The sequence below is a fragment of the Rhinopithecus bieti genome, unplaced genomic scaffold (assembly GCF_001698545.2).
Source record: "Rhinopithecus bieti isolate Rb0 unplaced genomic scaffold, ASM169854v2 scaffold_1017, whole genome shotgun sequence".
Taxonomy (NCBI): Eukaryota; Metazoa; Chordata; class Mammalia; order Primates; family Cercopithecidae; genus Rhinopithecus; species Rhinopithecus bieti.
Window position 1 is genome coordinate 5,844,476 of NW_016803657.1, and position 25,779 is coordinate 5,870,254.

The 25,779-nt window shown below is 43.7% G+C and overlaps 1 protein-coding gene across 8 annotated transcripts in view; it reads left to right on the forward strand.

The window, feature by feature from the left end:
* Positions 1 to 25,779, forward strand: part of SDK1 (sidekick cell adhesion molecule 1) — a 954,524-nt gene that overhangs the window by 714,271 nt on the left and 214,474 nt on the right. For all 8 annotated transcript variants that reach the window (XM_017894742.1, XM_017894733.1, XM_017894760.1 and 5 more), the window contains 2 exons: positions 14,814 to 14,929; positions 16,859 to 17,051. In XM_017894742.1, the coding sequence (XP_017750231.1) occupies positions 14,814 to 14,929; positions 16,859 to 17,051 (309 nt within the window). The remainder of the gene's footprint in view (positions 1 to 14,813; positions 14,930 to 16,858; positions 17,052 to 25,779) is intronic.

Genomic DNA, 25,779 nt, shown 5'->3' on the forward strand with positions numbered 1-25,779 from the left:
GGCTGGATATGAAATTCTGGGTTGAAAATTCTTTTCTTTAAGAATGTTGAATATTGGCCCCACTCTTTTCTGGCTTGTAGAGTTTTTGCCAAGAGATCTGCTGTTAGTCTGATGGGCTTCCCTTTGTAGGTAACCCGACCTTTCTCTCTGGCTGCCCTTAACATTTTTTCGTTCATTTCAACTTTGGTGAATCTGACAATTATATGTCTTGGAGTTGTTCTTCTCGAGAAGTATCTTTGTGGCGTTCTCTGTATTTCCTGAATTTGAATGTTGGCCTGCCTTAGTAGGTTGGGGAGGTTCTCCTGGATGATATCCTGCAGAGTGTTTTCCAACTTGGTTCCATTGTCCCCCTCACTTTCAGGCACACCAATCAGACGTAGATTTGGTCTTTTCACATAATCCCATATTTCTTGGAGGCTTTGTTCATTTCCTTTTCCTTTTCTTTCTCTAGACTTCTCTTCTCACTTCATTTCATTAATTTAATCTTCTTCAATCATTGATACTCTTTCTTCCAGTTGATCAAGTCAGTTACTGAAGCTTGTGCATTTGCCACATATTTCTCGTGTCATGGTTTTTATCTCTGTCAGTTTGTTTATGGCCTTCTCTGCATTGATTATTCTAGTTATCCATTCTTCCATTCTTTTTTCAAGATTTTTAGTTTCTTTGCACGTAGTTCCTTCTTTAGCTCTGAAAAGTTTGATTGACTGAAGCCTTCTCCTCTCAACTCATCAAAGTCATTCTCCGTCCAGCTTTGATCCGTTGCTGGCAATGAGCTGTGTTCCTTTGGAGGGAGAGATGCACTCTGATTTTTTGAATTTCCAGCTTTTCTGCCCTGCTTTTTCCCCATCTTTGTGGTTTTATCTACCTTTGGTCTTTGATGCTGGTGATGTACTGATGGTGTTTTGGTGTGGGTGTCCTTTCTGTTTGTTTGTTTTCCTTCTAACAGTCAGGACCCTCAGCTGTAGGTCTGTTGGAGATTGCTTGAGGTCCACTCCAGACCCTGTTTGCCTGGATATCAGCAGCACAGACTGCAGAAGATAGAATATTGCTGAACAGCAAGTGCTGCTGTCTGATTCTTGCTCTGCAAGCTTCGTCTCAGGGGTATACCCCACCGTGTGAGGTGTCGGTCTGCACCTAGTGGGGGATGTCTCCCAGTTAGGCTGCTCAGGGGTCAGGGACCCACTTGAGCAGGCAGTCTGTCCATTCTCAGATCTCAGCCTCGGTGCTGGGAGATCCACTGCTCTCTTCAAAGCTGTCAGACAGCTGTCAGACTCCACCCAGAGGTGGAGTCTACAGAGACAGGCAGGCCTCCATGAGCTGAGGTGGGCTCCACCCAGTTCGAGCTTCCCCCAGGCTTTGTTTACCTACTTAAGCCTCAGCAATGGCGGGCGCCCCTCCCCCAGTCTTGCTGCTGCCTTGCAGTTAGATCTCAGACTGCTGTGCTAGCAATGAGGGAGGCTCCCTGGGCATGGGACCCTCCGGGCCAGGTGTGGGATATAATCTCCTGGTGTGCCGTTTGCTAAGACCCTTGGTAAAGCACAGTATTAGGGTGGGAGTTACCCAATTTTCCAGGTGTTGTGTGTCTCAGTTTCCCTTGGCTAGGAAAAGGGATTCCCTTCCCCCTTGCACTTCCCAGGTGAGGCAATGCCTCACCCTGCTTCAGCTCTCGCTGGTCGGGCTGCACCAGCTGACCAGCACTGATTGTCTGGCACTCCCCAGTGAGATGAACCTGGTACTTCAGTTGAAAATGCAGAAATCGCCCGTCTTATGTGTCACTCACGCTGGGAGCTGCAGGCTGGAGCTGTTCCTATTCGGCCATCTTGCTCCCTAACCTCATTCAAGACTTTTAATGATAACCTCTTCAAATATTTGAAAGCCACAATTGACAAGAAAGCCTTTGCCCAAGTAGGAGGTCATAATTACCGGGAATTATTTATTGCTTTTTCCTAAGTTGAGAGAAATTCTTTTCTTATCATTAACTAGAATTCAGATAATTAAGTCTCTTTAAATTATACTGTAAGGGTACAGTGTTTCTTTATGTCAGCAGTTCTTCGTTTTATTTCTTTGACAAAAGTAATGAAGAGTTTTGTGATCATGTGAATGGATTTGGAATCTGATCAAATGTTTTTAATATCAGGTATTTCAAAATAATGGGCATTTCTGTAGACCTACCTACATGGTTGCTGCTCTACCAGTCTTAATTATTTTTCTTTAGGGCTTAAACACTGACTTCCTTAGGATTACAAAATTGATTATATCTCACAGTTTTTAACACCATAACGTAGTTGAAATTTTGCTTTGAACCCATACATTTTACACGTACATGTTAGTATATGCCATGATCTAAATATTAGTGTCCCTCCAAAACGTATGTTAAAATTATAGTCCCCAGGTGATGGTGTTAGGAGATAGTGCCTTTGAGGGGGATGATGAGATCTGGAGGGCTGGTTGGGATTAGCGCCCTTATGAAAGAGACCTCTGAGTGCTAGCTAGTCCCTTCTGTCATATGAGATTACAGTTAGAAGGCACCATCTCTAAGAAAATAGGTCCTCCCAGACACTGAATCTGCCTCGATCTTGGCCATCCCAGCTTGCAGAACTGTGAGAAATAAATGTTTGTTGTTTATGTGCTACACAGTCTATGATATTTTTGTTATAGCAGCCTAAACTAAGATTATACACTTTTCACAGGCTCTTGCAGCAGTCTATTGCATTCACTCAGGTGCTCACAAATGTCATTTAAGAGGCCATTTTTGATACCAATAACCCCTGCTTTAACCAATCTTCAAAGTGAGACCCCTTTACCAAAAGTAATAACAACAACAGCGATGATAATAATGATGCATTGTCCACAGATTCTTGCAAAACTCTTTGGACAGCCAATGCATGTCAATTTGAAATTGCAATAGAAAATTTAAAAGTTTCCACTTTTGAATAATATTGTTTGAAGATGCATGGATGACAGGTCAGATGACCAGAGAAGAATTTCATCTAGATCATTAAATCAAACAAGCTTCCACTGCGCACCAGGAGAACTGATGTTAGTAACAGCACTTGATGTGTAGCACGAGTCTGAATCTCTCAAAAGAAATTCTTGGGACAGGCATGGTGGCTCATTACCTGTAATCCCAACACTTTGGGAGGTTGCAGTGGGAGGATCACTTGAAGCCAAGGGCTTGAGACCAGCTTGGGCCACATAGTGAGACCCATCTCTACAAAAAATGCAAAAAATTAGCTGAGTGTGATGACTCACCTGTATGTGCAGCTACTTGGAAGGCTGAGTTGGGAGGATCGCCTGAGCCTGGGAGGTCGAGGCTACTGCAATGGGCCATGATTGAACCATTGCATCCCAGCCTGGGCGACAGTGCAAGACCACATCTCTAAAATAAAATAAAATAAAATAACTTATTTTGTCAAAAATGACATTCTGATTCCATATTTTTCACAAAGCAAGAAGCAAGTGGGACCGCAGCATCTTGGATTTTATTAGATTTGCTATTCTGGTAACATCACTTAATGAGGAATACAGCTCTATAGGCGGTGTTTTACCTAGAGACCTTCTCTGCGAATACAACAATGGATTTCTTGATTCCAAGGCTCTTCAGATTGAATTTTGCTATAAATTGTTTATACCTTTTTACCATCATTGGTATCCAAAACTTTTAATTTTTTTCTCTATTATATATTCCAAAGTGTTTGTGTAAGCTATGACCATTTCATTCCCAGCAACTTATCTGGTGTATGATAGATACTGTAGTGCTGCCACCCAGGTTGGTTCTTTAGGGTGACACAGCTGTCCCCAGTGCTGGCACATAGGCTGCCCAGCTCACAGCTGCGACCTTCACTGAGAACTGCCTGACCAAGGTGACACCCCTCCCATGGGTCATCCTGTGGCTAATGGCTGGCTGCCATGGCCACAGGAAAGCCCAGTCCCCTTGCATCAGTTGAGGACAACTTAAGACACCTCTATTCCAGAGCTCCCCAGAGAATCAACTGAGACCTCAGCTACTGCCGTCCTGTGGGACAACTTCTCCTTCTGCCCAGTCCTGGTCTCCCCACTTCCTGGCAGATGACTCTAATGAGTCCTAATGAAACTTAGACTCCAAACTCTTCATGCCCAGAGTCTATGACTGGGGCAAACAATTGAAGACAGGTCATTTTTTTTTCTTGTACCATAAATAATGTTCAAAGCATTGATTTTGAGGGATTCAAACTCATGCCATACACCAAGTGCTGTTACTCACATCAGCACTTATCAATCTTCAGTGGAGTCTTGTTTGATGTAATAATCTTCTAGACTGGGTGTCTCTGGGTCATTTGACCTGTCATCCATGCATCTTCTAACGGTATTATTCGAAAGCGGTACTTTTCTTATTTCCTGTGCTCCATTGGTCCCAAACATGTTGCTGACAGTTTCTAATGCACCCTGGCAAAATGAGCAATTCTGCGATTGCAGGAGGAATTTTGGCTTTGGCTGTTAAATGCAGGACATTGTAACTAGCTTCTTGTATTCAGTCTGACACAGTTGTGGCCCACTCATAAATACTGCCGCTTCTTACTGTGTAACTGCAGACCAGTTTCTCAGTTCTGATCTTTTTCTGTGTGAGATCAATGCTTTAGGGAAAGGTGCTGGCATAATTTGCCTGACATCATTGCATCTTCTGATTCCTTTTTCATTAAATACGACATTGAGACAGAAGAAGACAGGATTATTGGAAAATGCAAATCTGAGTTTGAGATCATTTTCATTATAATTTCCTGAGTAGCAACTTTTTTTACTACTCTACTTGGTGCACTCGATGACTTTCTTTAATTAAAAAATGTTTCTTATTATGATGGGACAATATCTCTATAAATGTGCAATAGTATTAAAAATATCAACTTAAGTAATTTTACTAAACATGTATGTATTTAAATATAAAGGTATATAAAGTGGCCTGTAGGTCTTAATGGCTTCAAAATTAACTTTTCAAAAGTTTTGATTGCATACAACCTCAAGAATGTTTCAAAATAAACCAAGTTGAAAAATTCAAAAAACAAAGCCTGCATTAAGCAAAACAGGCAACATTGGCATTCCTTTTATTTGATTGGACAATTAAAGTTCTGAAAACTCGTGAATATAAATGTCAGTGATGTCATCTCTGATCCAAAATATTTTGAAAAGTCAGTTATTTGAAGCTATAAAACCCTACAGTCCTCTTTACTGAGTTGATTTGACTATGTAACTTATTGTAACATTTTTAAAAATATGTAAAACAGTAATTTATTTTGAGATTCCATCAAAATCAGATCTTGCTGAATTTACATCATCACTAGCCAGGAACGAAGGGAAGGGGTGGGGGGAAGAAAATTTTAAAATCGTTTTTATTTTAATAAGGAACACCTAATACCAGATAATTGTAAACATAATCATACATTTCACTTAGTCACATAGGTAAAAATACTAGCAAATTAATTGAATAAGAAATGCCCCCACATGCTGAGCATGTTACTGAACCAAACTGGGTTCATTTGCCCCTGCATGAGAGGAAGATGTTGAAGCACTGGGTTTGTGCAGCGAGAAAGCTTTATTGCAAGTCAGCTGGCGAGGAGCAGGAGGAAAGACTCAAATCCATCTCCCCACGCTGGGAGCTGTGCCGGGCTTTATAAGCATAGAATAATGATGCGTGATCTGATTGGATCTTGCAGTGGGGTAATGCCAGAGCTCGATCTGATTGGATCCTGGCTCCAGCTTTGCAGTGTCCATTTCTTAATTCAGTCCCTGCTCTTCTGCCTGAGCACTTAGGTTCCCCCACTGTGGTTGCACACTTGGTTCATCTGGGTGTGCTCAGAGTACGTGGCCTTCAACCTGGGGGTCTGTGGCAACTAAAAAACAACTCACAACCTACTTACACACAAGTCGAACCACATTGTGAAGCGGCATCATTGTCTAGGGTAATACCCAAAGTTTGTTGTCTCACACTGAGGAAATCAAGGACGCAGACACACAAGGAGTGAGGTTAAAAGCGGAGGTTTAATAGGCGAAAGACAGAATAGCTCTCTCCTGCAGAGGGGTCTGGAGTGGGCTTTTCCAGTCTGCCACAAAATGCAAAGGATTTTACAGATGAGCTGGAGGAGGCAATGTCTGATTTACATAGGGCATGAAAGATTGGACAGACCAGGTGTGCCATTTGCATAAGGCACAAAAAACTGGTTAGGACTAGATGTGCCATTTGCATAGTATGCAAAAATCTGGCCACCCCCACCCTAATCTTTTATTATGCAGATGGGTTATCTCCCTGGCTGGTGCCTTGTTGCCTGCGTTTTTACTGTACACATGGTGACAAAGAAAAGGGAAGATGGAGCCTCCATGTTGAACGTGTCTGGCCCTCAGGTAGCCCTTTTCTGTTGGCACAGCTGCCAGCATTCACCCGTGCAAGCTTCTAGCTTGCTTATCTGTGTCTGCAGCTCGATTTTTCAGGCTGCTCTTTGTTAGAAAAGAAATGATTTGAGAGCTCCTTTTTGTTAAAAGGGAAGCCTTGCCAAACACTCTTTTACTCTCACTATCTGCCTAAATAACTTCTTTCTAGCCCCTGTATCAATTGGTCCTGTGCCTGGTACAGACAAATTCACAGATGAGAAGCAACCTGCAAGTGAAATAAAACAGCTTGATAAGAGGGGTCCGTGGGGGTGTCAGGGAAGTGGGGTGTGGCTCAGCCACCCTGTGCCTCTCTGCAGCAGATCTTCTCAAGAGAGTTACCGGGTTCGGAAAGTTTACAGGAACCACATGCATAGTTTTGTTTTACTTTTCTTTTTTATTTTATTTATTTATTTATTTATTTTTTTGGAGTACTTTCAGATTCATAGAACAATTGAGTAGAAAGTTCAAAGAATTTTGATGTACTCCCTGCCCAACATGTACAAAGCCTCTCCCATTATCAGCATCCCCCACCAGAGTGGTACCTTTCTTATGATCAGTGAACCTAACAATACATCATTACCTAAAATCCATAGTTTACATTAGGGTTCACACTTGGCACTGTGCATTCTATGGGCTTTGAGAAGCATATGGTGACGTGTATCCCCCATTATAGCCTACAGAAGAGTTTCCTTGCCCTCCAAACCCCCGTGCTCCTCCTGTTCACCCCTCCTGACTGCCAATCCCCAGCAGCCACTGGTCTTTCTACTGTCTCCATAGTTTGACCTTTTCCGAAATGCCATATATAGTTGGAATCACACAACACGTGGCTTTTCCACAATGACTTCTTTCACAGAGTAATGTGCAATGCATGTGTATAGTGAAAACATAGCATGTGTATAGTGAAAACAGCATGAAATGTAATTTCAACAGTTGCAATTTTTTTTTTCTTTTTTTAGATGGAGTCTCGCTGTGTCACCAGGCTGGAGTGCAGTGGTGCAATCTCGGCTCACTGCAACCTCCACCTCCCAGGTTCAAGCGATACTCCTGCCTCAACCCCCTGAGTAGCTGGGACTACAGGTGTGCACCACCATGCCCAGCTAATTTTTGTGCTTTTAGTAGAGATGGGGTTTCACCATGTTGGCCAGGATGGTCTCTATCTCTTGACCTCATGATCCACCCACTGCAGCCTCCCAAAGTGCTGGGATTACAGGCGTGAGCCACCGCGCCCGGCTGACAGTTGCAAATTTTTGAATGGCTGTAAACAGTGGTTTATGGCTATGAAAACTAACAGACATCAGTGTCTCTGGGCCCCTGTGTAATCCATCCGAGGCACAGTGAGAGACCACTGCACTGTCCCACCTCCTTCCCTACCCACTCCTGGAAATCCCCTCTTCAGGTAGGAGAAACTGCTACTCTCTGATCCAGGTTTCACACATTTCCATGACAAATAAAACCCCTAGCGCCTGAAACTGCTCTTCTGGTTTCTCCTTTCACCTGTGATTATTCCCGGAGTGTCGGGCTTCAGGACAGAACACCTTGTCATTGGCTATGAGCATCAAGACAGTGTCGAATGGGTTTAGGCTGCGAGCCTGCTCAGGCGGGTGCTTGGGTGGGGGGAATTTTCCAGTGAAAAGATACTTTTCTGCTCAATGAAAACCAGAAAGGAGCATGACACCTGTCACGTTACCAGCCTGCCTCCAGGCCTGCCACTGGAGGCACAGCAAGAGCCTAATGCTAATCATCCAGGGAAGAAGTGCCTCTTGAGGCTTAGTCTGAGCAGCAGGAGAACACGCTGCACACCAGAAACCCCTTTTGCCTTCACTTTTCTGCAGGATAGTTGGACTAAGCCCTTGTCTTCGTCTTAAGAAGGGGCAGGGTTATGTAACCCTCAATAATTAAGACCTTGCCAGCCATAACCACTCTTTTATTTTCAACACTGTCAAGAAGGATTTGCTGGCTGTAACTCTTTTCACTTGAAGGCATTTTAATTCCATTGTCCACACATTCGTGAGTCATTTCTGATGGCAATAATCAGGACAAAGAGAAGCCAAAGACCTGGGAATAAAAGCAAGCTTGGTGATTTTTTGAATTAAGGTATTGAGAGAGAGGAAACTGAGGCTTTAGAACCTCTCTTGGCCTGTGACTGGGAAAGGAGAGTGTGTGCCCATAGGTCAGGCTCCGAATCTGACACCAGGGGACCCAGGTAGAGTGAGTGTCACAGCCAGGGACTCAAGGAGTGTGAGTGTCACAGCCAGGGACTCAGGTAGAGTGTGACAGCCAGGGACTCAGGTAGAGTGAGTGTCACAGCCAGGGGCTCAGGTAGAGTGAGTGTCACAGCCAGGGACTCAGGTAGAGTGAGTGTCAAGGCCAGGGGCTCAGGTAGAGTGAGTGTCACAGCCAGGGACTCAGAGTGTCACAGCCAGGGGCTCAGGTAGAGTGAGTATCACAGCCAGGGACTCAGAGTAAGTGTCACAGCCAGGGGCTCAGGTAGAGTGAGTGTCACGGCCAGGGCTCTGGGGTAGAGTGAGTGTGAGAGCTCGTGATTTGAGGTAGCCCACATACTGAGAAGGGAGGGGAAAATGCCTTGGTAAATGGGTGAACTCAGTTAGGAGTTTGTTTCTCTGTAACCATGGTGCGCCCTGGAGAGGCACTGCCTCCAGGATGCTGGACCAGAACTTGGTGTGAGGATTGTGCTGCAGCCAATCAAAGGTACAGAGGTCCTCTTGAATCTGCAGGAGACAGCTACTTATTTAAATTATGCAAATTTTTTTCTTGAGTATGATCTGTGTAGCCTTATTTCAGAGAATTTAACAACATTTGATATTTGGTATTCTGGCATTCCAGAGTCAGTAACTGGGCTTCGTGGAAGCCCGGAGCTAAATTTACCGAGAATGAGATGCCTTCCTCAATCCCACAGGTTGTGGGTTCTAAGAGAAAACATCATAACAAATGTTGGTCTTTTCCCAGTAGCTCCTGGTGTTTATTCTCTCTTTTCCCTTTTCTGTTTTCTCCTTCCTCCTCTTTTGTTTTCTTTTCTTTCTTTCAGCAGAGATTGTTCTGGTCATCTATTGCTGCCTGACTGACTATCCCAAAACTTGGAGATTAAACACCTGTTTATATGTCATGATTTTGCGGGTGAGGAGTTGGAGCAGGGCTTGGATATGTGACCGTCTGTGCCTCTCATTCAGTTGGGAAGATGGTTTCGTGCACATGTTGGCGCCGTGGCTAGGAAGGCTCCCTGGGCTGTCCACTGGGGCAGCTGCCCCTGGCCTCACCAGCCTGCAGCCTCAGGATCCCCACACTCCTATGGCTGCTCAGGGCTCCCAGCAAGCAGCAGAAACTGCTGGTTTCTTAGGACCTGGGCCATATTCTATTGGTCAAGCAGTCTCAGAGCCTACATTGAAGGGTTTCAGACATAGACAACACCCCTTCATGGGAAAAGTATCGAAGAATATGTAGCATTTTGTATTGTTTTATTTTTTTAGGGAAGGGGTCTTACTCTGTTGCTTGGAGTACAGTGGCAGGATCATAGCTCACCATAACCTCAAACTCCTGGGCTTAAACCATCCTCCCACCTCAGCCTGCCAAGTAGCTAGGACTACAGGTGCATGCCACCATGCCCGGCTGATTTTTTACTTTTGTAGAGACAGAGTCTCACCCTGTTGCCCAGGCTGGTCTCAAACTCCTGGTCTCAAGCAATCCTCCCACACCAGACTCCCAAAGTGTAGGGACTACAGGCATCAGTCACCATGCCCTGCCTGCAGCATGTTTGAAAAGTGAGCTTTATTGTGGTTTCATAATTTACATACAGTAAAACTCACCCTTTCTAGTGTACAGTTATATATACATTTTCACAAACATCTTTAGCCCACATTCACCAGCGTGATGGAGATATGACTATTTCTGTCACCTCCCCTAAAAATCTTTGTGCTTTTATATTCACCCCTTTACCCCTGCCCCAGCGCTTGGCAAACACGCTGTTTTCTCTTCTTCTATCTTTGCCTAGTTCAGAACGTCATATAAACGCAGCGTGCAGTGTGCAGTCTTCGGAATCTGGCTTCCTTCCCGTAGTGTCATGCATTTGAGATTCACTTGTGTTCATGTGTATGAGTATTTTGTCCTCTTCTACTACTGAGCAGCATCCCATTCCATGGACACACTACAATTTGTTTCCTATCCATTGGTTTAAAAACATTTAGGATGTTTGCAATTTGGGGTGATTATTAAAGCTGCTATGAATATCACATTCATTCATTCATTCATTCATTCATTCATTCATTCATTTATTTATAGACAGGGTCTCACTCTGTTGCCCAGGCTGGAGTGCAGTGGTGCAATCACAGCTCACTGCAGCCTCAACCTCCTGAGCTCTAGTGATCCCCCCACCTCAGTCTCCCAAGTAGCTGGGACTATAGGTGTGCACCATCACGCCCAGCTACTTTTTTTATTTTTTATTTTTTGTAGAGATGGGGTCTCGCTGTGTTACCCAGACTGGTTTCAACCTCCTGGGGTCCAGCGATCCTCCCACCTCGGCCTCCCAATATGCTGGGATTACAAGTGTGAGCCACTATGCCCCGCTTCATATAGATTTTTTATGTGAACTTTTACATCTCTTGTGCACAGTTACCCAGGGGCAGGATTGTCAGGTCACGTGGCTCGTGCATGCTTAACTTCGTAAGACAGCACCAAACAGTCCCACCAGGTGGCCGTGCCACGGGCATCCCCATCTCATACCGCGAGGGCCTCGGGCGCTCCACATCTTCACCGACACGGGTTGTTATTGCTGTCGGTTTGTGTAGTTTGAGTCCTTTGAACAGGGGTCCAGGGCATCCCATCACGGTAAATGGGATGGTGAGGCTCTCTTCACTCATGGATTTCGTGCCCTTCTATTGGTTTTGGTGAAGTAACTATTCTTTTTGTGCACATTTTGGTTTTCTTATAGTTGAATTTTGAAAATTCTTTACATTTTCTGAACAGTAAGTTTTTGTTCTTTTCCTTTTTTATTTGGAGAGACAAAGTGTTACTTGGTTGCTCACTGCAGCCTCACACTTCTGGGCTCAAGGGATCCTCCTGCCTCAGCCTCCCGAGTAGCAGGGACTACAGACACGCACTACCACACCCAGCTGATTTTTTTTTTTTAATTTTGTAATTCTTTGTCTCACTATGTTGCCCAGGCTGACCTCAAACTCCTGGCCTCAAGCGATCCTCCTGTCTCAACCTCCCCAAGTTCTAGCATTCCAGCTGTGAGCCATGAGCCACAACTCCCGGCCTGGATAAACATGCTTTATTGGATATCTGTCTTACACTTATTGTCTCCTAGTCTGTGGCCTGTCTTTTCGTGTTCTTAACAGATGTCTATCATGAAGTCAGTTTTATTTATTTTTCTTTTATGGATTATGTCCTTGGTATTGTATCTGAGAAATGTTTGTCTAACCAGGTGTCACAACTATTTTTCCTAGAAGTATTATAATTATAGGTTTACCTTTATGCCTCTGATCCATTGTGAGTTAGGTTTTATAAATGGTATGAGGTATAGATCCGGGTTTTGTCTTATTTTGTGAATGAATATCTAATATTTCCAGAACCATTTGTTGAAATTACTATTTCTTTGTGCTTTTATTGAAAACCAGTGATACATGTGTAATTTCTTGCCTGTCTTCTCTGTCACTGATCAATGTGTCCACCCCTTCTCCAGTAACACCCTGTTTTAATTACTATTGATTTCTAGTTTTGAAATCATACAGTAAAAGTTGTCCAATTTTTTTTCAGACTTGCTTTGGCTATTTTTACCTTGCTTTTCCATATAAATTTTAGAATCACCTTTTCAATGTCTAAGAAATATCTAGTTGTGGTTTTTTGTTTTTTTGTTTTTTTTGTTTTTTTTTTTTGAGACCGGGTCTTGCTCTGTCACCCAGGCTGGAGTGCAGCGTAGCTGTGATTTTGTTGGGGATTGCATTCACTATATTGATCAGTTGGGGGAGAATTGACCTCTTTACTGCGTTTTCTTCCAATGCATTCATGTGATATGATTCTCTATTGACTTAGTATTTAGTTTCCTTCATGTTTTGTAGTTTTCAGTACACAGATATTGCACACCGTTTGTTAAACATATCTATTTTATGTTTTTAGAGCTTAAATAAGATATTAGCTGTAGGCGTTTTATAGGTGCCCTTTTTAAAATTTAGAATGTTCCTTTAAATTCCTGCTTTGCTGAGAGGGTTTTTTTTTTTTTTCATTTTTAAAAAATCACAATTGGTTATTAAATTTTGCCAAATGCTTTTCCTAAATCTATTAAGATGTTCATATGTTTTTCTTCTTTATTCTGTTGATGTGATGAATTACTTTGATTGCTATTCACATCTTGAGCCAGTCTTGCATGTATAAGATATACCTCGCTTGATCAGGCCAGATTATGACTGTTATATGTTGTTGAATTTTATTTTCTAATTATTTGCTTTAGGATTTTTTGAATTTGAGTTAATGAGGGATATTGGTCTATAGTTTTCCTTCAGTGGCTTTTTCTGATTTTGGTGTCAGGGTAATGCTTTAGAATTGGTTTAATTTATTCTTCAAATGTTTGGTGGAATTCACCCATGAAATACACGTACTTCTCGTCTTTGTTCCTCTGGATGCTGTGTGTCTGCAGCTCCCAAAGCTTCCGTCCTCTCTCGTAGCCCACATTCAGCCTTCAGCCATTCACTGAGGATTTGGGGTGAATTTCAGAATTTCCATTGTCTCCTCCTCCCGCACTCTGTGACGGGTGAGTGGGACCCATCCTGACTCCTTGGAGAGGCCCATCTCTCCTTGTGTTTCCGACCACTTGGCTGGTATGCAGCCTAAGCTGTCTTATGGGCTCAGGAAAAGTGATTGTTTTGTACTTTGTTCAGCTTTTCTTGTTCTTAGGTGAATGTGACGTTCTTTCCAATGCTCAGCATCCCAGGCACAGCAAGCCCTGTGTCCATTTTTAACCCACACATTTTACAGGATGGCAAGTAGGGCAGTTTCCTGGTGACTTAGAGAGGGGGCTGAGGGGCATCACGCCGTGGCCAGCGGTGGATGGGGACAGAGGGCCCTCCTACATGCCTGGGAAGAAAAGACTTGAGGGGCTTGGCCAAGTGTATACTTGTCTCATCTCTGCCTGAGACAGGCTTTTGGGGAAGGAAGCTGAGAAGAGTGTAGTGATTTTCACCAGGACCGCATGGGATTCCGTGTGTTCTGGCGAAGAAGACCCTTGTTTTTGTTTCTCTGTCTGATCCATAGGATCCCTTAGGCTTCTGTGCCTCACTTTTAGAACAAGCACCTGAAGAGCCAGGACCTTCCTTCCACCCAGTAGAAGTCTTGATGGTGCAGCTGGAGGCTTGGCCCCTCTCTGCAGGCCACCGGGGTCCCCATCCTGAAGATGCTAGCCAGGCCCACTGCCCTTTCTGAAAGGCCTTCAGTTCCCCCGTTGCCTTCTGTATGCGTGATTAACTGCGCTGCTGGGCATGGTAGGAAATCCCAGAGAGACCCGTGCACTGTCAGCACCCCGCTTCCCCCCGCCTCTCATCCAGCCGTGCTCCCCGTGCACCCATCCTCACCAGCCTCCTTGGCAACACTTTGCCTTTTCCCACGGCTTTCCCAGTGGAGAGTGCCCTTCTCAAGACCTTACCCCTCACAGGCCACCCTTCCTCCCAAACACAGTCCAGACGAGGCCCTCCAGCCCTCCCAGGCCAGAGGCAGGGACCTGCCCTTTACCAGTTTACTGCTCTGCAGAGCATCTGCCTCTTACAGTTACACAAGTGTGTCCACTAGAAAGGGCATGCCTCGAAGGCAGTCATTTGGCGGGTATATAATTGGGTGCAGTAGCTGTTCTGTAAAAGAGAGAAACCATGGAAAATCAAAAAATGATTGTCCCCATTGACAGACAAAAAGAAATATAGCCTCCAACAGTGTATATGGGAGGAAGGTGATGATTTTGTTTGCTTGTTTTGTTTGTTTGTTTGTTTTTGGTTTTTTTTTTTCCATGTAAGGAACAATTCAGCTTGAAACATAGTGGTATATGTTGAGGAAGGATTTCTAGATGAAACCTTGCCTTGATCTCAAATATCTGTTCATTGAAACAGAAATTAGAGAAAGCTTTGCTTGCCATCCGCCTTGGAACCACAGGAAAGGCCCATCTGTGGAATGAGAGGATGGTCTAGTCCACCTTTCTGCCTCTGCCTGAAAGAATTCTGCAAGAGAAAATGAAAAATAGCCCAATTCTGTTTCTTGGTAATGCCACTGTAAGCTTCCCAAAACATTCATCACGCTTCCTTGGTCTCAGTGCAGTCATTGCCTGTGAGCGTGATGGCAGCTAAGGGTTTCCTTTCTGTCTCTCCTCCCCATGGTGCCTCCTGCCATTTGTTCTGCTGTCGTCAATGACCACCCTGCCACAGTGCCCACCGCGCCCCCGCAGAACGTGCAGACGGAAGCCGTGAACTCCACCACCATTCAGTTCCTGTGGAACCCTCCACCTCAGCAGTTTATCAACGGCATCAACCAGGGATACAAGGTACGTGGCCTGGGTTCAGGGCCTGTGGGCAACTGTTGTTGTCTGGAGCCACAATGTGACGCAGCTGGAGGCGGCCCCTCCTGTGCCTCAAGAGCCAGTTGCGTCAAGATACAGGGCGTCTTGACCTTGGTGAGACCACCATTTATTCCAAAGTCTTGGCATCAGCTCTGCAGGTTCAGAAATTCAAATTCCTAGTTATCAAGAGGATGGTTCAAACATCAGTGAGCAATTTCTTATGAGAAAGGCCATTGATTTTTAAATGGCGGGTGGGAGACCTGTCTCAGTGAGTAGAATCAACATTTGCACAAACCACTTCTTCCCAGAAGGAGGTCCTCTCAGGAGAACACAGGCCCCGAGCAAAGGCAACAGCATGAGTGGTATTTCCATGGAGAAAGGATATTTTTCTTTCCCCGCTTTCTACTTCAGGGAGAGTTCTATCTATCTAAAGAACTGAGACCAGTTGATTCCAGCTACCTGCCCGGACTGAATTAGACACATAGACAAATTTCCACCATCCGACTTCTTGTGTCTGTAGCTACCAGAGTGTGTTAACTTCACTGATGTACCAGGATACACCGTCCCGAAGCACAGCTGATCGTCCCTTTCAGATCAGCTTCTCCTGATTGGATTTGGGAGCCCACCTTGATTTTAGCTGCAATGGATCCTCTAATCGTCTTTAACAGCCGGTAGACAGGGGAAGCTCTTTACAGTGCAGGGATCCCATCTAGTTTGCCTCAATACCTGGTAATTTCACATTCAGAGGGTGAGTTTCCTCAGACACAAGGTTCATTTTTCCCTGCCCCCAGTTGGATTCAACTTGCTACAACACCGATTTGTCTGCCAGAAAGGCAGAAGTAGCTGGAAATTTCCCGTCTTTTGTTTATCCTCGGAGGTATCCAAAGACAGAAGCTTTTGTGAAAGAAAATTGTATTGATCAAGCAAGATGCTTTTGCCTTCTTGGCCTCTCCTGTCGAATCTCATTGGTGAGGCCGCGGTGTTCACTTGATGACTTCGTTGTCAGTTTGATCTGCATAAATACGCTTTGCGTCTGGCAGCATGTCAACTTTCAGACCCAATTCGTCCTAGAAATGTTTGGTGCCTAAGGAATTAAAACTCACACACATACGTAATGCTGCCAAAACATGAACACAGCTTTCCTTAGGATGTGGATATAGACTGTATTTCTTTAAAATTGTAACCAGTCTCCTAAAATCCTTTTCACGAAACTAGTGTGATATAAATTATAAATAATTAAGGTTATTCCTGTTGAATCATGGATGTCTTTTTTGAGACAAAGTAGGTGCTTTCCAGAAAAATATTTGTGTTTGTTTCATTGCACTGTTTCAGCTGAATTAACTGATGATTTCATCTTTATTCTTTACTGTTATATATATATTACATGGTATATATCATGTATACTATATAGTATATAATATATAGTAGACATGTTATATAGTATATATTATATATCTGTATATATTATATATGTATATAATATACTACATATGCTGTATAGTATGTTATATATAACATGTATATATAATATATACCATATATGTGTATGTTACAGATGTGTATATGTATATATGTAATATATATTATACATTTTTTTAACTTTCTTAAGTGAAGAGAGGGTGAAGATTTGAGGGAGTGTCCATTATTCCAATATGAGTTAAGTAGTTATTTTATTTACATATACAAGTATAAAATACATGTAAATATACATGCTTGTATACAAAAACCTATAAAATATATTTTTATCTCAACTTTTTTGAAGTGTGATTATAAGATGTAGGATTTATGGACTTTCTTAATTATGACTTTACATTTTAAAAGACGTATTCATTGCAAAACAAAATTCTGCTGCAGACATGAGTGTGGAGAAGCACCATTGAAAACAGCTATCTTTTTCACCCTGTTCCATCTCAGCTTCTGGCATGGCCGGCAGATGCACCCGAGGCTGTCACTGTGGTCACTATTGCCCCAGATTTCCATGGAGTCCACCATGGACACATAACGAACCTGAAGAAGTTTACCGCCTACTTCACTTCCGTTCTGTGCTTCACCACCCCTGGGGACGGGCCTCCAAGCACACCTCAGCTTATCTGGACTCATGAAGACAGTGAGTATTCCTTCTGCATGTCTCTTAAGTCAGTCGTCAAAGAGGTGTGCACCGCTGCGACCTCCAGAATCAGGCAAGGGCGGAGGTGGATCATGAGGAAGCCCCAGAGTTTTAGAGTGCTTGCAGTCGGCTCACCTGGGGAGATCAGGCATCAGTACTGATAATGCCTGGCAGAGTATGGCACGTGGACTGTGGAGGGTGACCTTGGCTCAAGGAAGGAGCTCTGGGGACAGGGGGTGGAGAATCAGGTTCCAGCTGTGAGGCCACACCTTTGGTCGTGCTGAACTCGCTCTTCATCTGGACTTCAATTTCTAATTCCCTCACCTCCTTGCATGATTCCTCTGATGCCTCCCAGCCTGTTCTTCCCCGACCCTCGCTCCCAGGGTCCTTCTCCCTATGCCCTTCTAAGCTCCGAGAGTTTGCATTAGCTCCATCTGGTCAGTTCGAACCCATTCCTTCTCTGCTCACAGGCCAGCTGACGCATCTGGAAAACATTAGCTAATGAAGTTACCCCGAGAAAATAATCACAGATGCACGCAGAGATTTATATACAAGGCAACTTGTTACAGTTATTTGTAGTTGGAAAAAACGTGAAAGGCATTCAGATGTTCCAGATGGGGAGGATTGGAAAAAAGTATAGAATGACAATATAAGAAATATTTTGTAGTTGTTGGAAAAACAAAACTCTGAAGATCAAAAATTGTGCGCAAAATGGTCATGATATAACATTGTGAAATAATAGTATACAAAACTATGAGATCCAAATTTAATTAAAATACACTGTATGAAATATGAACAGATAAAAGACCTTGGAAGAAGTATGTCACACAAATTTAAGACTTGTTATCCCTATGTGGTATGATTATGAGTAGTTTTGGCATATTTCTTTGTATTTTTCTGCATTTTCTAATTTATACCACGAGTCTGTACTCCCTTTATAATGAAAGTTAAAACTGGGATAATTAGGGCCATGCGCGGTGGCTCACGCCTGTAATCCCAGCACTTGGGGAGACTGAGGCGGGTGAAACACAAGGTTAGGAGTTCAAGACCAGCCTGGCCAACATGGTGAAACTCCGTCTCTATGAAAAATACAAAAATTAGCTGGGCGTGGTGGCGGACGCCTGTAATCCCAGCTACTCAGGAGGCTTGAGGTAGGAGAATCACTTGAACCCGGGAGGCAGAGGTTGCAGTGAGCCGAGATCATGCTACTGCACTCCAGCCTGGGTGACAGAGTGAGACTCTGTCTCAACAACAACAACCACAAAAAACACTAGGAAAATTATTTTTTTAAGTCACCCAGGGCTGCTGCTTGTCTCTTCCCCAGAGCTGGATGGGCTCAGCCTTCTGAACTTGGCTCTACAGGAGTTCAGTGGTCTCCAGCTCCACCCCGTGCTGCTCCCATTTTTGGACTCCCAGCCTTACTGCACTCCCAGCGGGTGACATTTGCAGAGGCCAAGGCCACCAGGATGGATTCCTTGCCTTCCCGCTTCACCCACCATTTCCAGGTCCTTACCCTTGCCTCTCTCCCCTTTCCTCTCAAACGATGCAGTCGGGCCTCTCTAAGGGTGCTCCGTCATCCTGTTCCCTTCTTCCCCTTCATGGCGCCATTACTTCTTCCAATCTTTTTACTGTTGGATCCTTTCCCTCCTCCCACAAATATGTTCAGGTCTCCCTCACTCAAAATCGGCAGCTCCCTGATTGTGCTGCCCCTGGAGCTGCCGGGATGGCTTCCCACTCCCTTTCAGTCTAACCATTGCTCTGACCTCGAATGCCTTAAGTTCTCCTTGACCCTTGGCAGCCTAGCTTTCTCCTTGCCAATCTCCTGGAACGATCTCGCCATTGATTCAAGGTCTGTGTCAAATGAGTGACACGGGAGGAACGGAACACAGATTTCTTGACCCTCTGAGACCAACAACCCCTCCTCACCAATAAAAGATAAAATGAAAAGCAGTGTGCTGCTGTGCATTGATCCCAGAAATTCTTCCCATACTCTGCCTTTGCTCTGCTCTCCGCTTTTGTTTAACTGATTTTTGTTTGTTTGTTTGTTTGTTTTGTTTGTTTTTGTTTTTTTGAGACAAAGTCTTGCTCTGTCGCCCAGGCTGGAGTGCAGTGGTTCATTCTTGGCTCACTGCAACCTTCGCCTCCAGGGTTCAAGCAATTCTCCTGCCTTAGCCTCCCAAGTAGCTGGGACTACAGGCACCGGCCACCACGTCTGGCTAACTTTTTTGTATTTTTAGTAGAGATGGGGTTTCACCATGTTAGCCAGGTTGCTCTCGAACTCCTGACGTCAGGTGATCCGCCTGCCTCGGCCTCCCAAAGTGCTGGGATTACAGGCATGAGCCACCACACTCAGCCATGTTTAACTGAGATTTTTATTGAGAGCATCACTGATTCACATGCAATTATATGAAATAATATTGAGAACATGTACATTTAGCCCAGTTTCTGCCAAGCTGACATTTGCAAAACTGTAGTATTGCATCACGTCCAGAATATTGACACTGATGATACAATTCACAGATCTGATTTGGGTTTCTCCAGTTTCATTTTTTCTCTTTTGTGCATATGTGTGGGTTTAGTCCTGTCCAATTTGTCACATGTGTAGGTTTGTGTATCTACCACGATCATGAAGATCTTGAATGTTTCCAAGGCCACAAAAGTCATCTGGGTTCCTTTATAGCCACACCCACCTTCCTGCGGCTCTTCCTTTCTAACCTGTATGCCTTTCATTTCCTTTTCTTGCATGCTTTGCAGTGTCTAGGACTTCTAGTGCTATGCTGAATAAGAGTGGTGAGACCAGACATCCTTGCCTGCTTCTCACCTGAGAGGGAAAACACTCAGTGGTTCACTGTTAAGCATGATTTTTTTTTATCAAATTGAAGTTATTCCTCACTGTTACGAATTGGTTGAGAGTTTTTGACATGAGTAAATCTTTCTTCTTTTCACATGCTCTTACTGCATCATTTGACAAGATCATCTGTTTTTTCTTCTTAGCTTGTTGATACGTTAGATTATATTGACTGATTTGCAAATGTCAAACCAGTTTTGTGTGCTTAAATTCCACTTGGTCACGGTTTATAATTCTTTTCGTATGCTGTTGGATTCACTTTGCTAGTACTTGGTGGAGGACTTTTGCGTGTAAGTTCATGAGAGATACTAATCTGTAGTTGTCTTTGTGTGTGTGTTATCTTTGTCTGGTGTTGGTATCAGAGTCATATGGTCTCCTATGTTTGGAAGTATTCCCACTTCTTCTGTGTCCTGGAAGGGATTGTGTAAAATTGGTGTCAATTTCTCTTTAAGTGTTTGGTAGAATTTTCGAGTGAAACTCTCTGGGACTGAGGACTTCTTTTTAGGAAGATTTTTAATATTATAGGGCTGGGCGCGGTGGCTATGCCCATAATCCCAGCACTTTGGGAGGCCGAGGCAGGCAGATCATGAGGTCAGGAGATCGAGACCATCCTGGCTCACACGGTGAAACCCCATCTCTATTAAAAATACAAAACAATTAGCCAGGTGTGGTGGTGGGCACCTGTAGTCCCAGCTACTTGGGAGGCTGAGGCAGGAGAATGGCATGAACCTGGGAGGCGGAGCTTGCAGTGAGCCAAGATCGTGCCACTGCACTCCAGCCTGGGTGACAGAGTGAGACTCTGTCTCAAAAAAAAAAAAAAATTCCATTTATAAATGGTTTTAGGACTATCCAGGTTGTCTGTTTCATCTTGGCTGAGTTTTGGGAGTTGGTGGTTTTCAAGGAGTTGATCCTCTAAGAATTCAGATTTGTGAGTACAAAAATGTTTGCAGTACCACCTTCTTAACGACTGCAGGATCTGTAGTGATGTCCTGTTTTTTATTCCTGATATTGATGATTGGCATCTTCTGGCTTTTTCATGTTCTCATTCTTACTGGAGGTTCATCAATTTTATTGCTTGTTTTTTTGTTTTTGTTTTTTGTTGTTGTTTTGCTGCTGTTGTTGTTGTTTTTGTTTTTTGTTTTTTTAGAACCAGCCTCTTGTTCCAGGTCTTCTCTTCTTCATGGTCTTCTTCATTTTCAACTTTATTGATTTCTGCTCTTTATTATTTCCTTCCTCTGCTTGTTTTGAGTGTATTTTGCTCTCCCTTTTCTGCTTTCTTGAGGTAGCCATGTTGGTTATTGGTTGAAGGCCTTTCCTCATTTCCAGTGTGAACGTTTAGTGCTGTACATTTCTGCCTCCATGCTGCTTTAGCTGCATCCCACATGTTTTGACACTCTGTGCTTTCATTTTCATGCAGTTCTCTGTATTTTTATTTCCTTTGAAATACTCTCTGTGACCCATGAATTAGTTGGAAGTGTGCTATTCAATTTCCATGTGTTTGGAGATTCTATTGTCTTTCTGCTATTGATAATCTAATTTGATTCCATTATGATCACAGAACATACTTCATATAATTTTGGTTATTTTATATTTGTTGAAGTTTGTTTAATGGCCCAGGATATGGTCGATCTTGGTGAATGTTCAGTGAATGATTTTTTAAAAATGTCTATTTCTGCTTTTCAATTGTAAATTTTATGTCTCATCAGAGAAAACTGGAAATAATCTCAATTTTTTTTTTTTAGAATTTTCTAACTGAATCATTTTTTGATAGGCAGGGAGCCTGTTTATCCTATTTAGCATAATAGCACGTCTTTGTCAATGTCAAATATCACATTAAAAGACTGAAGGTAGGGTTGAAGTCAGCTCTGCGGGGTGCAGCTTTTAAAAGGAAAGTTTGGAGCCTGGAAGGAGAGGAGCTTCAGGGGCCACCTGACCACAGGCATCTGGTGCTGGCCTCCTTCATAAAGAAGAACCAGAACAGCAAGTACGTAGCCACACTTCAGATAGATCCAAGAGAGAAGCTGGAATTCAATAAAGAAGTGACAGGAAGCACCTATGGCATGGAGGGAGGTGAGGCGTGGCAGCTCCTCCCAGACTGGGATCGGCTGGGAACCCAGAGAAGTTCCCCACTGTGTGAAAAGGGAAAGCGAGAGACCCCCGTGGTCCACATTCCCACCACAGACTCCTGCAATCCGAGCCACAGGAGAGCCCCTCAAAACTCACAGCCCCAAGACTCACATAGGGAGACTCTCACAGGGAGACTGTGTGATGTCCTGCTCCAGAGAGGGAGCCCACACTGTGCCCCACACGCCCGAGCCCTGACCAGCTACTGTGCAGTGCTGCTCGGACAGCCCAGCCCCACCAGACCGTTCTGCCCTGGGTCCCGACAGACCATTCCGCTCTGGGTCCCGACAGCCTCTGCATCTCCATATCCTGCAGGCCCACTGACACCCCCTGCCCACAGCCACCACCACTGCTGGCTGCTGCCACCAGAGGCAAAGCACAAGCCGTTGGCAGTGATCCCCAGTGGTGGGGCTCGTGGGCATTTTCACTCACCTTGAGGACTGACTTTGCTTCCAGGCACCCTGAGGTCAGACTCTCCCACCCACAGCGGCCACCTGGGTCTGAAGCACACCTCCGCAGGAGCAGGGCCACAGTGCAGTCACTGCCACCCCTAGCAAGTGTTCTGCCAGGAGCCTGGGGGTCACCACAGCCCTGCTGACCACAGGCAGCAACTGCAGACACCACCAGGGGTCCTGAGGACAGGCCCACTCAGCTTGCTCTACCTCCCCGAGTATGAGCAACACCATCCAGGGCCCTGGGTTCACCCTGCGCTGTCCACTACTATCAGCACCTAAGCACTCCTCCTGGGGACCTGAGGACGGGCCCACCCAACCTGCTGTGCCGTCACAGGTGGCACCCACTCCTACACACCACCCCTGGGCCTGGGGACTGGCCTGCTCAGCCTCACAGCCACCGGCAATACCAGCGCAGACTGCTAAGGAACCAGGGGGTTACCCCACCACTGCTACTGTCAACGCCAACAGCATGCCTGCTGTCCAGGGTCCTGAGAACCCACCCACCTGCTTGGCCCCCTGCAGCCATTGCCAGCACCTGAGCAATCCGTCTAGAACACCAAGAATGAGTCTGTCTGGACCATCCTGGGAGCTAAGGACAGGCACACTCAGCCCACTGCTGCCACCACTGGGGCCCAAGGATTGGCCCACCTGGTGTCCCTGTCCCCAGCAAAATTTCACCAGAGCCTCTACTAACAACCACACCCTAAGCCGCTGAGGAAATCACAGATACCACTGATGGTGTTTACAGCCAAATAAATTATATGGAGACTACACTACTGCTTCATCCAGAATCAAAGCCAAAGTGCCCTACCCAATCAACACCATAGATACATCTTCAGGAAAAAGCCCTCCTTTATGAAAGCAAATCCAAAAAATTAGAAGAAGCAACTGTTACACCAGATGTGCAGATATCAACACAAGGACACAAGAAATGTGAAAATGCAAGGAAGTGTAACACTTCCAAAGGAACACAGTAATTCTCCAGCAACAGATTCCAATGAAAAAGAAATTATGAATTACGAAAAGAAATTCAAAATAATGATATTAAGGAATGTCAGATAAAAGAGACACAGATAAATAATACAAAATGATCCAAAAAACAATTCAATACATGAATGAGAAATTTACCAAAGAGATAAATATTATAAAAAAAGAACCAAACAGATATCCAGGAACTAATTACTTCATTGACTGAAATTTAAAAATACAATAGTAAGCTTCAGCAGTAGACTAGATGAGACAGCAGAAGGAATTCCAGAATTTAAAGATGAACAAAGACTATGTGATATATGAGTCACTATAAAGCAATGAGTATTTGAATTTTTGATGTCCCAGAAGGTGAAAAGAAAACCAAAGGGATAGAAACCTGATTTAACAAAATCATGGCTGAAAACTTCCCAAGTCTAGCAAGAGATTTAGACATGCAGATACAGGAGGCTCAGAGATCCACAAATAAATAGATATAATTCAGAAAGGTCTTCTCCGTGGCACATTAGAGTCAAATTATCAAAAGTTAAAGACAGAATTCCAAAAACACCAAAAGAAAAGCATCTAGTCACTTATAAGAGAACCCCCATCAGACTAACAGTGGATTTATCAGCAGAAACCTTACTTGCCAAGAGAAAATGGAATGATATATTCAAAGTACTGGGGAAAAAAATAACTTGTCAGCCAAGAGTACTATACACATAAAAGTTATCCTTCATTGGCTGGGCGCGGTGGCTCAAGCCTGTAATCCCAGCACTTTGGGAGGCCGAGGTGGGCGGATCACGAGGTCAGGAGATCGAGACCATCGTGACTAACACAGTGAAACCCCATCTCTACTAAAATACAAAATATTAGCCGGGCGTAGTGGCAGGTGCCTGTAGTCCCAGCTACTCGGGAGGCTGAGGCAGGAGAATGGCGTGAACCCGGGAGGCGGAGCTTGCAGTGAGCCGAGACAGCGCCACTGCACTCCAGCCTGGGGGCAGAGCGAGACTCCGTCTCAAAAAAAAAAAAAAAAAAAAAAAAAAAAAAAAAGTTATCCTTCATAAATGAAAGAGAAATAAAGTATTTACTAGGTAAGTAAAAGCTGAGGGAATTCATCTCCACTGGACTGGCCCTACAAGAAATGCTTAATGAATTCCCCCGGCTGAAGTGAAAGAACAATATCTACCAACATGAAAATGTACAAAAGTATAAAACCCATTGGTAGAACAAACACACAAATAAGGAAGGGAAAGGACCCAAATGTTACCACTACGGAAAACCACCAAACCTCAAAAACAAACAATAAGAGAGAAAGAAGGGAACAAAGGATATATAAACCAACCAGAAATCAATTAATGACTAGAATAAGCCCTGACATATCAATAATAACCTTGAATTTAAATGGATTAAAGTATCTAAAAAGATAGACTGGCCGAATGGATAAAAACAGAAACAAACCATGACCCAACTATATGCTGTGTACAAGAAACTGAACTCACTCGTAAACACACATGTAGACTGAAAGTAAAGAGATGAAAAAAGATATTTTGTGCAAACAGAAACCAAAAGTGAACAGAACAGGAGTAGCTACAGTTACATAAAATACTTTAAGTAAAAAACAGTAAAAAGAGACAAAGAAGGTTATTGTGTAGTGATAAAGTTATCAATTCAGCAAGAGGATATAACAATTCTAAACATATATAGACCTAACACTGGAGCACTCAGATATATAAAGCAAATATTATTAGATCTACAGGGAGAGACAACAATACAGTAATAGTTGGGGACTTTAGCATCCCCCTCTCAGCATTAGACAGGTCATCTTGACAGAAAAATAACAAACATTGGATTTAAACTGCACTTTAGACTAAATGGGCCTAACAGACATTTACAGAACATTTCATCTAATAGCTACAGAACGCAATTCTTTTCATCAGTACATGGAACATTCTCCAAGATAGACCATATGTTAGGACATAAAACAAATGTCAACAACTTTTAAAAGACTGAAATTATATCAATGTCTTCTTAGACCACAATGGAATAAACCTGGAAATCAATAATGAGGAACTTTGCAATCTGTACAAATACATGGAAATTAAATAACATGCTCCTGAATGACCTTTGGGTCAAGGAAGAAATTAAGGAGGAAATTTAAAAATTTCTTGAAACCAATGAAAATCGAAGTACAACATACAAAAACCCAGGGGATATAGCAGAAGTGGTGCTAAGAGCCTACAATAAATGCCTCCATCAGAAAAAAGTAGAAAGATTTCAAACAATCTAGGGATACACCTCAAGGAACTAGAAAATCAAGGACAAAGCAAACCCA